Raw genomic sequence first — 16,487 nt, forward strand, 5'->3', positions numbered from 1 at the left:
GTGCAGATTTTGCTCAGTTACATGTTTCACTGCTTTAGTGTATCAGTGACGAAATACTCATATTACAATCATATTAATACAAACAAATACAGCAGTCACTGTGATGAGATTTAAGAAAAATGTGATATAGCATGCATGGATTCGTCTGGCTTTACTGTATTTATTATAGACAAACAGTATGGGTAACAGAATGACATCAGTGCTCACTCCTTACTGCATAACTGTCAAAATGTCATCTGATTCAAGTCTGGAAACAGTCCACACACACCACTTGAATCCCAACTGAAAGAGGGAAATTGAAATTAAAATTGAAATATATTGAAATATTTGTACTATGCGGTATCTATGCATATCCATAAAAAGTGTAACGGAAACATGAACATATAGCTACATGACATACTACACTATAAACGAAACCAAAACAAAAACTATGCTGTAGTCAAACTTCCAGTCTCACATTAATGAGAATTATAAACACATGCCTGTTTGTCCACTCAGAGACGAGGCTCAGGGCCGGACTGAAGCAGCTGGGCTGGCACGGGGCGCAGGCTGTGTGCTGTGATCAGAGTGGGCTGTACTCCTCCTCTGAGTATTGCACTGTGTAACTGTGGCCTGACATGGTGGGCGAGATGGAGAGGGAAGGGGCAGCGTGGGGGAAATAAGGGGGGAAGTTAGCTTGCTGCGAGGGGTGCGGCGGAGGCATGGAGGCTTGATGCTGCAGTTGCTGCCGCTGATGCTCCCGCTGATGCTCCCGCTGATGCTCCCGCTGATGCTCCCACTGCTGCTCCTGCAGCTCCTGCAGCTCTTGCAGCTCCTGCAGCCTCTGCAGCTCCTGCAGCTCAGGCAGGGAAGGAGACGGGGCATCCCCAAACGAGGTGTTGTAGTACGGGGAGAGGGGAGACAGGGGTGGGGAGGGAGGCGAAGGAGGGGGAACTGAGGGGGGAGGGGGAGGGAGGCTGTAGTGGGTGGTGGGCGGCTGTGGGGGAAAGGTGAAGTTGCGGCAGGGGTAACCATGAGACTTGTGCTTGGGCCGGGTCATCACGACCTTCTTGGTGTAGTTGTTGAGTGTGGAGATGCCCGAGGACATGCAGAATAAGAAGGCAACCCAGGCCATGCTGAGAGAAAGAGAATGAGAGAGTGAAACAGAGGTAAAGAAAAGGAATAGAGTGAGAAAAAGAAAGGAGGCGAGAGAGGAACCACTTAAAAGAGGGAAAAGAGAGAGACAAGTGTAGTTTACTTGAGGATGCCTTCATTCACGCAGCAACCTAAGAGCCCTCGACTGATTGAATTGACTCACTTAAAACAAACAAGACCCTCCATCTTGAGGACCCCAGAAACTAATGGGATTATTGAGGGTATCAGGAAAGTGGGGATAAATACTATGAATAAGTGAATACTGTGGAACATAGTGAATAAGTGAATACTGTGTGTGTGTGTGTGTGTGTGTGTGTGTGTCTGTGTGTGTGTGTATGTGTGTGTGTGTGTTGGTGTGTGTGTTTGTGTGTGTGTTTATGTGTGTGTATGTGTGTGTGTGTGTGTGTGTGTGTGTGTGTGTGTGTGTGTGTGTGTGTGTGTGTGTGTGTGTGTGTACATTCATGCATGTTTGTAGTATCAACTCACTAGAAGGCCCAGGAATAGTTATAATGGTGTGGTCTCAAGTCCTCTGGCCCAATAGAAACAGTGACTTGGAAAACCTGCATAAACATCATGTGAGCCACCATACCAAGCAGCCCTGGGAGAAAATGAGAGCAAGAGGGACAAATAGAGAAACCGGAAGGAGAGTCAAAGAATAGAACTACTCATGGGGCTTTATTTTTCAAAGTATATGAAACACTTCCACCTTGTTTAATATTTCTATAGTAAATGTACACACATTTTGCCAGAGGGGCTAAAAATATAATATCGTGTGTGTGTGTGTGTGTGTGTGTGTGTGTCTGTGTGTGTGTGTGTCTGTGTGTGTGTCTGTGTGTGTGTAGTAAGCGTACCCGCCAGCGTAGTGAAAAGTGCAGAGTAGGCATTGACCAGCTGGCCCCAGCGCTGTGCAGCAGGGAACCAGGCAGACAGACACAACTGTAGCAGCAGCAGCATGAAGCTGGTAAACAGCAGGCCTATGTACATGATCTCCATGGTCACAGACAGCCAGAGGATTCCTACAGACAGAGAGAGAGAGAGAGAGAGAGAGAGAGAGAAAGAGAGCGCAAAAGAGAGAAAGGACAAGACAGGAGCACCAACATATATTATATTTATACATGAGACCGATTAAAAGACAGAGAGAGGGTTTCTGCCATAAAGACAATAAGACAAAGCAAACCCCATTACTACTAGAGAGGAAGGCAGCAGAATGCTGCATGCTTTTACTGCTTGGTTTGGCCTCAGTATAGTCAGGTACTGAGTTCATCTACCTCTCTCAGATCCCGGGGTGATAGCCATTAAACTGCGGCACTTCTCCTCTGCAAGAGAACAGAGAGAATTAGAGAGTGAGGGAGAAAGAGAGACAGAGAGAGAGAGCGAGAGAGAAATAAACAAAGCCAGAGCCAGTGAGATGCAAGTCAGGGAAGAGTCCCCTGATTAAACAACACTGAGTCATCAGCAGGCACATGATCAATGTGCGTGATCCCTCGGCTGCCATCCCTAATTAATCCTCTCTCTGTGTGTGTGTGTGTGTGTGTGTGTGTGTATGTATGTGTGTGTGTGTGTGTGTGTGTGTGTGTGTGTGTGTGAGCAGTCTGGGTTTGAAGCAAACAGAGACGTCTTAGTAATGTCAGCATGCATACAGAAATGTAGGAGCTGGCAGTTCCCTCTTCATATTTGAAACTCAATCAGTGCAAACTGAAGGGGCATACAGACTGGATATCTGTATGACTGATGAGAAGAAGCTGCCAAGGACAAGGTACAAATCAGGTAAACAACCCAGAGTACAGAAACTGGGACATGACCAACGTACGTGGAGGGCTGTCTCATTCCTGCCTTACGAACATAGAGCTTCTCAATCTCTCTTTCTGACGGTCTTTCTTCGATTGAAGTTCCATGTGCATTTCCTGTGCACTACATTTCCTGTGAATGATCAAATTAGACCTGTTAAAAATGATGCAACAGAGCAGGGCAAAGTGGGTGGCCGTCTGGGGAAGTGTATTTCGCACCTCTGCTTTACACAATGACATGCCAAGAGCTGGTCCCTGGTGATGAGAATGGAAAAAAGAGTAGAAAGAACGAAAAAGAAAGTAAAAAACTAGGCATCCAAATTCTCGGTAACAGTATTCACAGTAATCCTTTCTCCCACCTAGAGGTAAATCCAGTTCTATCAGGTCCTCCCGAGGCTGAGGTCCAGGCGGGTCCCCAGGGTTTTATTGTTATATTAACCTTTCTCCTTTTCTGCTTCTAATCCATAATTGAGTCCCACAGTTAGAGCCCAAATCTCCATGAACAGCAGGGTGATAGTAATCCTCTTTAGAAGTCGCATACAGCACACTAGGCATGGACACATACAGCACATATACACATACATAGATACACACACACACACACACACACACACACACACACACATTGAAGGGCACACACTCACACACATACCCAAACGTTCGCACACACGCACAACCATACATATATACACAGTTCACTGCAAGTCCCCTCTATAACATATACAAAGGCACACATTATACAGAGCATTACGTGTGACCCCATCACACACATACAATTGTATACATGTGCAGCACAGAAACACACCGATCCAATATTTGTCTCTACTGCAGTTTAGGTCTTTCTACTGCAACTTCCTTGCCCTCTTTGAGCACAAATGGGTTCTGTCCACCGTAGTCTCAATAGTCTCTGGGTGAAAGAGGGCACTAAATCAGCTGAAGTCATCAGACAAAGAATAAAAGCATTACACGGACACTGTGACCCTGAGGGTCAGGAGATCTTTGGACGACATTATCGGTCAAACACTGACCTGACCTATAATGTCAACATCAGTAATGCACCCTAGCCATCCACCCCCTCCCACACACACACACACACACACACACCCACACACACACACACATACACACACACACACACACACACACACACACACACACACACACACTCCATCTCTCTCTTTCTCCGTCCCCCACACAGTAACCTACAAACAAACACACAGCTGTTGCCACCTGGGCTTTAACAAAATTAAAAAAAACAAAAGCACTTTGGTAAAAGCAAAATAAAATGATATTTTATCTCGAAACACATTTACACTGACATACCTTTTTTTTCTTTGGCATGTGAATAATTTTGTAATCACAACTGTGCCCCCGTCCACCACGCAAACCTACATCTGCAACCCTGTGACTTTAACCCACATCTCAGACCATTTCCTTAATTTATTCACTCTCACTGCACACACACTCATATCTGCAGTTAGGTGACTTGTCTATCTACCCAGCGCACACAGACGTAACCACAGACACATTCGGAAAAACAAACACCTACACGCCTATACACCTGCAAATATGTATAAATATAATTCTCACACCATGCCCCCCCCCCCCCCAGTCCTAAAACTGAAACCTTTCACCCTCGTTCCATGACCCCACTCATGCTCCATCACCCAGCCCTCACCCCAGGCATCCTTGAGGATGTTCTCCTGGCAGGCTATCCACAGGCCCGAGTGGAAGGTGGGGAAGGCGAAGCGGTCGTCCCCGGTCTCCCAGGAGAAGGTGTCTTCCGTGGAGCCGTTGGACAGGTCCTCCACCTGGATGCAGCGGAGCTTCTTGACAGGGGAGCAGAGGGGCTTGGGCACCTTCTGAGAGCCCTCGCACCAGAAGGGGGAGAAGACAGCCATGGTGCCAAGCAGCAACGACATCAACGTCAGGAAGAAGGTGAGCCGTGGAGAGCGCAGGCGTTCCAGAACAGTCATCATCACAGAACTGGGATAGATTATTGTGAAGAGAGACAGAGAAACTAGTGGAGAGATGGAGAGAGAAAGATGAAGAGAGAGAGAGGGGAGAGAGAGAGAGAGAAAAGATGAAGAGAGAGGGGGGGAGAGAGAGTAGTAGAGAAATGGAGAGAGAAAGATGAAGAGAGAGAGAGGGGAGAGACGGAGAGAGAAAGATGAAGAGAGAGAGAGGGGAGAGAGAGAGAGTAGTGGAGAGATGGAGAGAGAAAAGATGAAGAGAGAGGGGGGGAGAGAGAGTAGTAGAGAAATGGAGAGAACAAAGATGAAGAGAGAGAGAGAGTAGTGGAGGGACAGGAAAAGAGAGGAAAAGAGAAGGGAGCAAAGGTGACAGAGACTAGATAAAAAGAAGAAGGCGGCACAGAGGAACGACTGGGAAGCAGCAAGTCAAGGAGGGAAAGACAGATAATGAGGGAGGGAAAGAGACAAGAAGACCGCGAGAGAGAAATGTTCAGGGGACGAAAGAAAGAAAGAGAGAAAATGGGAGAAAAAATATAGAGAAGAAGAGAGGAAAAATAAGCTAAAATCCAGCAGGGTACGGGAAAGTGTCTAGGTAAGGGGGGAAGGCAACCAATAGAGCCAGCATGAGAGAGAAGGAGAGGAGAGTGTAGAAAAACAGACAAGGAAGAACTGAACACATATCAAACCAGGATGACTCCTTTTCAGCATCGCCACGCTCTGGTGCTCATCCTTAGTTCAGTAGTCCACACATACACTAAGCAGCATTTAGACAAATCCTCTCCATTTCTGGTGCCCAGTATATGATTAGTTATTTCAATGTGTGCAGAGGAGAGGTTTAATCTGCCGAGGCCTATTGTGAGGGAGGGTAGAGTTGATTAAGGATTAAGAGGGAGAAACCGGGACAAAGTGGATGAGACAGAATGAGAATATGAAGGAATAAGGTTGGAGGACCGGGGGGAAGGAATCACAACTGGGGCCAAAGCAATTAAGAAAAAGCAAATCAAACACCACACTACCAAGGAACTGGCCCTTAGGGGGTTGACATGAAGTTCATCAACAGGAATTGGACAAAAGCAGATGAAGTTCAAATTACAGCGCATATTTACGTTGGCATACATGCATGATTCTATTCAGCACAGATGTTTAAAGAAACAGAACTCAAAATGCTTTGAATCTTTAAAAAAAATTGAAATAGAAAATCATGTTCAACTCACCCCCTGGTCATTTAGTCCCGCTTTTGAGCTATTTCCTCTGTGTGCAGTGTTGGGACTTCACCTGAACTGTAGAACCCATCCCCTCCTCCCTGTTTTTAATTTCTCCTGCCACAGCAAAGCACACACCCCTTTTTGACCTCCAAGGTGTTTGTGTGTGTGTGTATTTGCAGCTGTTACACTCATGGGTTTCAGTGAGTTACTGTGTGTGTGTGTGTGTGTGTCTTAAGCTCCACTCTGCCTTAATCCATCGATACAGCAGCAAATCCACACTGGACAACATTGTTCAATCTGCTCCATATTCCCCGAAATAATCTCAGCTGGCTACCTTTCACCTGTGGGTGTGACGCGTGTGCATTAGACTGTTGCTGAATGCTATTTATACAATCTACACTGACTTACGACTAAGAAACCCTAATTGACAAGAAAAAAACATATAGGCAGAATGCTACAGGGTGAAAAAGCAATGTTACATCTGCTGATTTTTTCTGAATGTATATTGAGCATGTTTTGGTAACAGCAATACAAAAGAATATACAATAACAATTCAATATTAGACTTGTAGTAATATAATAAGAATAGAAGTATGTCACAAGAGTATAAAGAGGAGACTCGTGAAACTGTTGATAATTTGCTCCCCTAAGGCCTGAATGTATTTCATGCTCCAATGTATTGCATACTGGTATTATCTACCGGTCTGTTTGGAACTGTGAAAGACATTCTCAAGAGTCACCACAAGGGGGACGTCTCAGGGATGCCATCAGACAAATGCCAATACTACGGCAAACCCCAAAGTGTGAAGCGGTAGCCCTGGACCATGTGCGGAACAACAGAACCATTCTCCGTAAATGAGGTGAGTCTGATATTAATTTCGCCATTCAGTAAAAATGACTACTTTACACAGAGCAGAAGAGGACTAATAGAACGTGATCGACAGTAAACCTCACTGATCCCCCTCAGGCTGCCTACACCCATGGCCCACCACTGTTTCCTCCTAAGGGCCCAGTGTCCCTCAGGCAGCAGTGGGTATGCCTTCAAGGAATAGACAGTGTGAGTGAATGGGAACGTGCCCAGGCAGACACAAAAATAACTGAGGAATTCATACTGAAACAACAGTCAGCTGGGTTAAGGGGACTTAATCCTTGCCGAATATGTTGGTACTTGCTAGCATGCTAGCACAGGCTAGTGTCAACCCACAGCCTTAGAAACACACATACACACCCACACGCACTTCACATTAATGAAGATACATTTGAGGCCATTTTGTTGGGGGTGTGGTTAAGCTAACACTGAAAGATGACATTGAGCAGAAAGAGATTTCTGTTTAATATCATGTTAAATGACGGGCATGGTAACAGAAGTCAGTCCTTTTTTGAGATCAATGGATACCTCTGGTGAGGCTGAAATGACTAGTTCAGAACTATAACAAGCATAGTGCCATTAGTCCTGAAAATGATCATTAATAACCACAGACTTCAGTTTGCATCCAGTAGAAATGGGGAGAAAATGAAGGAATAAAAAGAAAAAAACTGTAACTTTTTTGTAACTGTATTCATGATTCATATACATATTGACAGTTTGTTTCTAGTACAACATGTTCTCAATATGGTCATTCTTGGTGTTTGTGTTTTTTTTTTTACAAGAATAATAATACAAAATGATAAAGATAGTAATACCATGTGGGAATTTTACTTTTAAGCTTATGGCAACACTGTTTTTTTCCTTGTGGATATATGTCTCTTTCTGTCCAACACTGGACAGCAGTTACACCCACCCAAAAGCACTTTTGATTTTGTAACACTTCAACTTTGAGCAAAGGCAGGGGAATCCGGCCCTGCTGCAATGTCTCGGCACCTTTCAAAACAAAACTAACACAAAAAAAGCTTCTGTGAAACCAACTCCAAACCTGTCCTCTAGACCAAATCCTACAGTGATGTTTAAGCCTCATCATGTTTCACTAACTGTGGTCAATGATGTCGGATATGCACAACATCAATGAAGTCACCTGCACACCCCTAGGATCCAGTTTCCTTTTTCACCAGAAGTGTCTGTTTTTTTCTCCTCTTTCTGAAAAATAATATGTCCAATCATTTTCATGTACACTTTCTGTGCTGTAAAAATTGTATGGATGAAAAATAAGAACACTTTGCAAAGGACCCCAAAAAATGGACACGGACACACACACACACACTCAACACAACTCACAAAACCACTCGTACACGCAGACACACTTCCGAAAGGCAATAGATGTCCATTCTCCAAGGCAATTATGTCTCTGTGGCAACTCAACCCTGACATTCCAAATTATGTCGTTCAGTTTCCCCTGTCCTTCAGGAATGATGAGAGGTCCTGATGAGTGAACGGACATATTTGGATTCACTGCCAAGTCCCCTCATGGTCGCGGTGAAGACAATGCAGCTTAGTTTGATATTCTTCCATTAGGATTTAGGAGTAGAATACTGATAGCAAATAATAATGACGATTAAAAATAATTATACAGAGGTGGATTATGATAAGAAAATACATAACATAAGTGTAAATACACTGCCTCCCTTTTTGTTCTGTTGTCTGTTAAGTTCAGCCATCTTGGACTGTCCCTTAAAGGGTTTTCCTTCCACACACACACACACATAAAAAAAAACATGGACAAGATCATCTGAACGCCATATAACAACAGTTTTGATGAAATCACAACAGAAATAGTCCCAAAAGTGTGTACACAAATTGAAAGTTTTAGAAGAGAGGCAGTCTTTTTTCTTGCTGAAAAGGTGAAGTTCCTCTTTGGAACACTTGTTTTGTCTTTATTTTTCCTCCTCCGTGTTGCTCATCTTTCTTTTTTATTCCTTTTTAGGTGTTGACGGGTATTGGGAAAAAAATGCTTATTTTCTTTTTTGTCACTTTGTAACATCTTTTTGAAAGTCATTGGTACTCCATTTTTGTGTTGTAGGGTTTACATTCTTCTCATCCATACAACATCTACTCCAGTTCCATTTACAGACGGTACAGTCCTTTACCATCATAGCTGGCCTTGAAATCAAAACATAGACCAAGGCAATTAGAACCACACTCATACAAGTCTATGACTGAAACATAACATCAAAAATACACATACAGAAACTTAGCATGCATCTTAAGGTAAAATATCAAAATATTAAATATGTGCCAAAATTACAGAGATAAATGTGACAGTATGTCCACATATGGAGGAAACAATCCAATCCAAATATTTCTGAATAATTCTCAAAATCTTAAACTGATGACGTGTGTGACACTCAGCCACGATGTTAACACTCACATGTCCAAACCTTCTGTGTGAGTACATCCCCTGTGGAGTTCAGCCTCTCTCAGATTGCTCTAGGTAAATAGGCTTAGCTGGCCTACTGCTCTGGGGGAACTGGGTAAGACAAAAAAAATCAAAAGAGGAAAACAATATTCATGTTTTATATATATTTATAATTAATAAGTAAAGAACACTGTTCTAAAGTCACACATCTTCACCTGAATGACCCTACAACTGAACATTCCATAGGAGTTGGGATAATTTGTCACTCTCTTACCTTGTGCTTTGGACACCTCAGTGAAAAGTTTTCTTCATTCATAGAACAATCTGGGGTAAGAAAAACAGACCAAGCATCAAACCCCAGGTAAATACAACAGAATCCCACTTGGTACTTTGTCTTTAAGTGAATGGAGAAGACAGTAAACACAATGTCTCATGGATAGACACCTTGCTTTATCACATTTGCTTTATCATTTATACACAAATATATTCATAATATAGTCCACTTCTTCACATGAATGTAAAACCGGAATATGCATTAGGATAAATAGAATACTTCATAGGTGGCATGAAAACAACCCCTCTTTAATCCTGCAGTGACGTTCCCATTTAATAATGCCGTGCAGTATCAGCATCACACTGAGTTTGGGATTCACAACTTTGTCATTATTACTGGAAACATAAAGGCCGTTTTTTACTTCTCCGATTCGGTCGTAGAGGGACACTTTGGCACGCCTTGGCACGCCTTGGCACGCCTTGGCACGCCTTGGCAGGCCTTGGCAACACCTTCGCCCAGGTGTTAATGCCCATCCGAGCCCTCGGAGAGCTGGTCGGAGAGGAACGCTTTTTTCTAACTTTTCGTAGAGAGTCGGATACCCCCTTGGCTGTGATTGGTCCACTAACAACATTATTTCCCAACGACATCATCACCCACCGTGTCAATGTCTCTCATAAAAGAAAATAATCGCCAAGTTCTCCAACAGCGACATCCAGCTGATTCCAACCACTATATATAACACTTGTTGTCTATATACATCTCACTCGCGGTGTGTGTCGAACTCACTTTCATTAATCCAGCCTACTGATTTTTGTTAAGCCTCCTATCTTGATCTATTTCTTTTTATTCAGACGTTACATAACTTTCATGACTACAAATATAAATACGCCAGTGAATTAATTTGTTTTTTAATGTAGAATTATCGGAGCAAAGCCTCATGGGAATTGGGACAACTCCCGCACAGTTAAACTGTTAAACAAACTCCTGCACATAGGAAGAAGGCTGTTATCCTAAATGGGATTTATTTTATTGTCAAAAACGCGAAGTGTAGTTTATTTACAGCCAACACCATTGTATTACAAACACTGACAACACACACACATAATGAGAAGGTAGCCTACACCTGGCGATTCTCTTGCCTTTAATCTTTCACCTTTGAATAATGTAAAACGTCGTTTTAAAGCGCTGTTGCCGTCCTTATAATTATTATTGCCGCGGTAAATTACTTTCAGCACGCACAGCCGTCGTAGAAGTGTATAAGGCCTGTAAGTACGATCAAATCCTTCCGAATCCGACCACCCGCCCATTTATTTTCGAGGGCGGAGAAGGTCGAAGAAGGATGCAGAAGTATATTTCACGCTTAACAGGTTCTCATTTTTAGGAATGTAACAATATCAGTCAATTCCTGGCACTCACCTGCTTCTATGCCACAAATGTAGTGATATCTCAGCGTGCATCCTTTGCTATGGCAACCAAGGGTTGCGCCAACCATTTCACAATGAGAACAATTCTAGTGGAAAACAGGTATAATTAGAAGCAACTCAAAACACACACCAGCACATACACAGATAAGTAAATAAGACACCAAGCACACTTTGTTCACACTATGATTAAAAGCCTTAAACCATGAATGCATACTCACCGTTTCTCTTGCACCGCCTAGTGTCTCCTGTAAGCCATACAGTTTTCCATTCACCAGAAACACCCCACTTGCCCAGGTTATGCATCCTTCATGTACCCACAACTCCTCTGGGTCCAAGGGCACTTGAGGAAGTTGGGCAAGCTGGGCCAGAGGACCAAGAGAGTCCAGGCTAGGGGGTGGCGGCTGGAATGGTAATGAGGCTTTGTTGTTGCTGGGGATGGTTCTGGGCAAATCCTCCCCGGATTTGTGCCGCCGTTTGAATCGTGGGTGTGAGGTGAGTTTCCTGTGTTGTGGCCACTGCTGGGCATCATCCAACTGCTGGCGTTGGCTTTGCGGCTTTAGGTCACCTGTGACCTCATTCTGTAGCTCTGGTGGCTTCTGTTGTTCTGTTACAGTGGACGATTCTTGGGTCAGCTCCCAATTATGCACTCTCCTGTTGATGGTGGCACTGGCAGTTTTGTATGAAAGAGAAGGCATCTCCTCACCAGCTGCTGGAGAGGCTGTGCCCACTGTAGTAGCAGGAGATGTTGGGTTGGTAGCATGACTAGCTGTACAATCACTGTCTGTTGAGGATTTGACATTAGAAGAGTCCAGTAACTGCGTGTCACTGGATGTTGACTCTGCTGAATTAGATATCAGATTTACTCCTGATGTGCTGACTCCGGGGTGAGAAAGTATCTGCTTAATCTGGGGGTGACTCTTGGGAAGTTTTGAAGCATACTCAGAAGGATAGTAAGGGCCATACAGATCACCAAGATGTTTGTAATTGGCCCACTTTTGACAAAGGCAACATAGCAGACGACCAGTGTGCGATGATTCAGAGACCACAGGTCCTGGGAGGACATATCCAGAAGAGGGGAGAGCTTTTCCTGTCTGAAGGGCTGAGTCAGCCTGCTCAGTAACCCTGTTTTCTCTCACTCTCACCATGTCTTTGTCTCGCTTGACCATTTGAGCGAGATTTGAGAGCGTGTCTGTGCTGCTACCACCAGCACCATTTCCTTTCCCAGACTTTAATTTCTCCTCCTCTGCATTAACAATACTACACACAGCCCCTAGGTCCGCAATCTTCCTCTCCACATGTATATATGGGGAGAAGGCATTGTTTTGTTTATCTAGGAAAATCCCTCCAGTATTTCCTACTGTGCTTGTTGTGTCTGGCTCCTCCTTTGAAGTCACTGCCACAGCTCTCCGTCTCCTACGTTGCCTGCTGCTTAGCGCTCCATCTTTGTTGTCTTCTTTTCCCTTTCTTTGCCTGTGCCTACCAGGCTTCGCAACAACATCTGTTTGTGTGTCCTCAACCTCTATATCCACTTTGACTGCTGCAGGCTGAGCAGGCTCCGTTGAAGGTGGGGGTGTTGGGTTTTCTGGTGATGTTGTCGAGCTAGTGGGAACCTCTGCCTTGGTGACGGTAGAAGCAGATGGAGCAGCCTGGGGTACAGTAGGGGCGGCCGCAGCAGGAGAGGAGGCTTGGGAATTTGTGGTAGAACTAGGCCCCACATTCTGCTGCTGGTTTTGTTGGGCACGTTTTTGTTTGTTCACACTTCCAACTGGCCGTCCCTTTTTCTTGCCAGAAGGAAAGTAGCCCTTAGGCACAGAACTATCTAGTTGTTTGGAATCAGACATTGACATCCCACTTCTTGGAGAAGAAACCTGATGCTGTGATCGGGATAGCAGGTGATGCCCTTGACCATAGTAGTCACTGCCGGAATATTCATCAAATCCCATGCCAGGCTCCTGTAGCTTTTGTCTCAAGAGGTTAGCAGCAGACTGTTCTCCCCTTCGAGTCTCCAGTTGCTGGTAAGTGTTTGTAAATTGTTGAATATCTGACAGGGCAGATGAAGAAGGAGGAGGAGAGCCCTGGACTGGACGAGGCAACGGTGGCGGAGGTGGTAAAGGCCCCAACAAGGTGAAATCTGATGGTATTCTAAGGTCATCTTTGTCATTTTCACCCACAAGAGATCCTGGAGTTGTTGATGTACCCAACCCAAAGTCAAAATCTGACTGCAACCCCCTTAACGCACCACCAATAGAACTACCGGTGGAGCTTTCTTTTAATGAATCATATGCGATCATAGGTGGAGGCCCAGCATCGTCCATTGATCTGTAAGATAAAACCTCATCTAAGGACTGACCTTCTCCAAGATATGGAAGGCAACTCCCATCCCCACTTGAAAAACGTGCACTGATATCTTGGTCATCTGAACAGTAAGGTGTGACTTCTGTATCAGGGTAATTTGAGTCAGAATCTCCATGGCTGTTGTAATCACCCACTTTCTTCACATTTGGTGTAATTTTCTGCACTATGGCCTCTAGTTTCAGACCTCTTCCCTTTCTTGGAGGCAATACCTTTGTCTTTCCCTGTGAAGGTGGTGACTGAGAAGTGGATGTAGGGCAAGAGTTCGGAGAAGATAATCTGGGACGAGGTGCATCTGAGTCACTCTCATTTTGGTATCTGGGATCAGCTTGAGATAGTGAGGACTGATGTGAACTTTGCCCTATCTTTTGCGTTCCATCTTGATGCAACCTTTTAGCAGGTATGGGGGAAATAAAAGAACGAACTCTCCTCCTCATCATTAATGGGTTTGGTTCCCCTGACCCACATGTTCTGAACTGACGGCCCTGGGGAGTACCTTGGTTTCCACCAGCACTGCTCGCGTGACTGACAGAATTAGAAGCAGGTATGGGATGAAGGGATTTCCCGGTCTCCTCCTTTACTGCCCGAGGGCTCTCAGTCTCTGGGTGTATGGAACTTGCAGTGAGTTGTGCCGATACTGACTCGGGAGGTGCTGCAGAAGCTGGCTGCTGGATTCTTGTGGAGGGATCTCCTTCCAGCATTCCTCCCCCACTTTCTCTTGCAGCATAGGCTTCCCACATCTTCATATCATAGTATGCTCCTGGATATTGTGGATGTTGTCTGGGTAACTGAGATGAATTGGTCAGGCCATCGGTCATCTTCCGTTCAGGTTGGTTTTGAGGAGCATGAAGGTCAGGAGCAGAGTTGGGTATCAGAATTTCGGTGGGTCTGCTGGGATTTGCTGTCCAGTCAAGTCTGGCATCAGCATCATGTGCATGGTGGAGGGAATGAGGATGAGAATACCCCTCTGGTTTGTTACGGAGCTGGGGTTGAGAAGACGTCACACCGTAACCATGGTAGGAGGGATTATGCGCTTTACTCAGTTCTGCATTTCCCTCTCTGACATCACCGTATGAATAGCCTGTGTATGCAGATGTATGACTCCCAGATACATCAAGTCCTTGAGAGCAGGGCTGCTGTCTTTGTGGAGACATCAGAGGATTTTGGATGGAATGATGGGGAAGTGGATGTGGATGGTGGCGAGTTGTGGTGGCAAGATCAATACTGCCACCACTGGTCCTGTGGGGGTTGGAATGCATGTCTACAGATGGCACAGTACATTTGCTCTTTTTCTTGGTAGCATCGGCTGGCAGACCTTCTCTACTTTGATTTGTTGCCTCTATTGTGGTGATAGGTTCTTCGGTTTTCACTTCTGCCTTATTTCCTTGCTGTTCCTGTCTGTTGTCTTGCTCCTGTGCTGTTGAAGAAAATGTTTGTTGTATAACTGAAGCTGCAGGTGTCCCAGACTGACCCATCTCTTGATCCGGGGTTCTTCGAGATGGAGACACATCACAGATAACTGAGCGCCGCTCAGAAGATGGTGACAAAAGTGAGGCAGTTGATATTTGTGTTTGATTGGTGGGAGTCACTCTGCCAGCTAGTGGCTCAACTTCCTGTAACAGCAGTTGTTGGACAGCTGAAGCAGGGGGGGTCAAACAGGAAGATCTCCTCTGTGGTAAGGAGTAGTCAGCTAAATTGATGTGCTTTGAGGGAGGAACTGCAGTCAATTCTGTGGGCTGCTGCATGTGGGAAGACTGGTTTGGTGATGCACCTATTCTGTTCTTATCTGAGGAGCCACAGTGTGACCCCTTTAATCTTTGCGCTTCTGGATCCCATGAGGAATGAGAGAGCGCTGGTCCTATATCATTCCCAGACCCTTGATTCAGAGGATGAGGCTTCCCTATGGTCATTTCGGCATGATGAACACTGACCCCACCCATCAGAGCTGGAGACGTGGCTCCATGAGGTTTCATACTTTCAATCATGGCATAGGGATGTCTGGGTTGGTAGTGGTGTTGAGCCAGGTTTGGAGACTGTAAGTGAGTATTCACTTGTTCAGGACGTCCATAACGCCTGTCTATGTGATAGCCTTGAAGGACCTCTTGCAATAGGCTTGGATACGGTTGTTGCATCTGAGAATTACTGTCTTCAGGTCTTGGTCCCATACCCATTGCTCTTCTCACTTGTGCGTCCAGTCCCATGATCCCAGAATTCTTTCTGGGCACAGAGCCATAAGTGAGTTGTGGCTGATTGTATCCTTGGAATCTTGCATTTGCTGCCATCCCTGCTCCTGGACCCATTCTCCCTCTATTCTTCATGCCCATGCAGGTATTAAAGGACATATCATGGTTTCCATACTTATAAGGACCCAGATGGGGTGCCATCTGCCCAAAGTCAGGTTTAGAGGACGCATCATACTGTGCAGGGTATTGGTCAACAGGACCATCCCCGTCACCATTATGGCTGCGTAAATCTCTGAGGAACTTCCTCTCTTCAGGATAATTCTGTTGACTAGAGTGCAGAGGACCGCCATATTGTGGAGACAATGGCGTATTTTCCGGATGCTTAGATATTTCAGGTTGATTACTGTCAGGGCGAGTTGACATAATAACACCAACTCCTCCATGTTGTGGCTCAGCAGCATTCAAAGTCCTGTCAGGTACAAAGTTTTGGCCCTTGTCTGGCCTCCCCTCCTTGTTTTCATTTTGTTTTGGGCTTAACAATTCCTCCTTGCAGCTGTCTATACTCTGCAACTTCTTTGACCCATCTCCTTCAGGGTGGCCTGCAAGGTCTCCTCTATGAGCAACGTTTTCCCATCTTTTGTTTGCCTCTTCACTCTCAGTTTTACTGTTCCTTTCCAATTTAATTTCTCTGGGTTCCCTTTCTCTTACCCCATTTTTACTGTCAGCATTTGTGGCATCAGACTCCAAATAACAATTAGATAGTGAGGAGTGGGCAGGGGAGGGAGTTGATGATGACGTAATGGAAGAGGGAGGAAGGCAATGGGGCAGATTTGGACTAGGCTGCGCAGAGGGGGGAACAGAAGGTG

The 16,487-nt window shown here is 45.1% G+C and overlaps 2 protein-coding genes across 2 annotated transcripts; both read right to left on the reverse strand.

The window, feature by feature from the left end:
* Positions 1-562: 562 nt before the first annotated feature.
* gsg1 (germ cell associated 1) lies at positions 563-4,897 on the reverse strand (the record flags this gene model as incomplete). Its single annotated transcript, XM_080856147.1, has 5 exons — positions 563-1,115; positions 1,621-1,732; positions 1,986-2,150; positions 2,403-2,450; positions 4,600-4,897. The coding sequence occupies 5 exons, from the start codon at positions 4,895-4,897 to the stop codon at positions 563-565; spliced, it is 1,176 nt and encodes a 391-aa protein (XP_080712273.1).
* Positions 4,898-7,770: 2,873 nt separating this feature from the next.
* tcf20 (transcription factor 20) lies at positions 7,771-14,256 on the reverse strand (the record flags this gene model as incomplete). The annotated part of the gene is made up of 5 exons (XM_080856148.1): positions 7,771-9,132; positions 9,401-9,499; positions 9,663-9,712; positions 11,079-11,172; positions 11,257-14,256. 4 exons carry the CDS (start codon positions 14,254-14,256, stop codon positions 9,440-9,442), a joined length of 3,204 nt encoding a protein of 1,067 aa, XP_080712274.1. The 3' UTR covers positions 7,771-9,132; positions 9,401-9,439.
* Between the last annotated feature and the right edge of the window lie 2,231 nt (positions 14,257-16,487).

This window comes from Sprattus sprattus (genome assembly GCF_963457725.1).
Source record: "Sprattus sprattus genome assembly, chromosome: 18".
In the NCBI taxonomy this organism is placed as follows: Eukaryota; Metazoa; Chordata; class Actinopteri; order Clupeiformes; family Clupeidae; genus Sprattus; species Sprattus sprattus.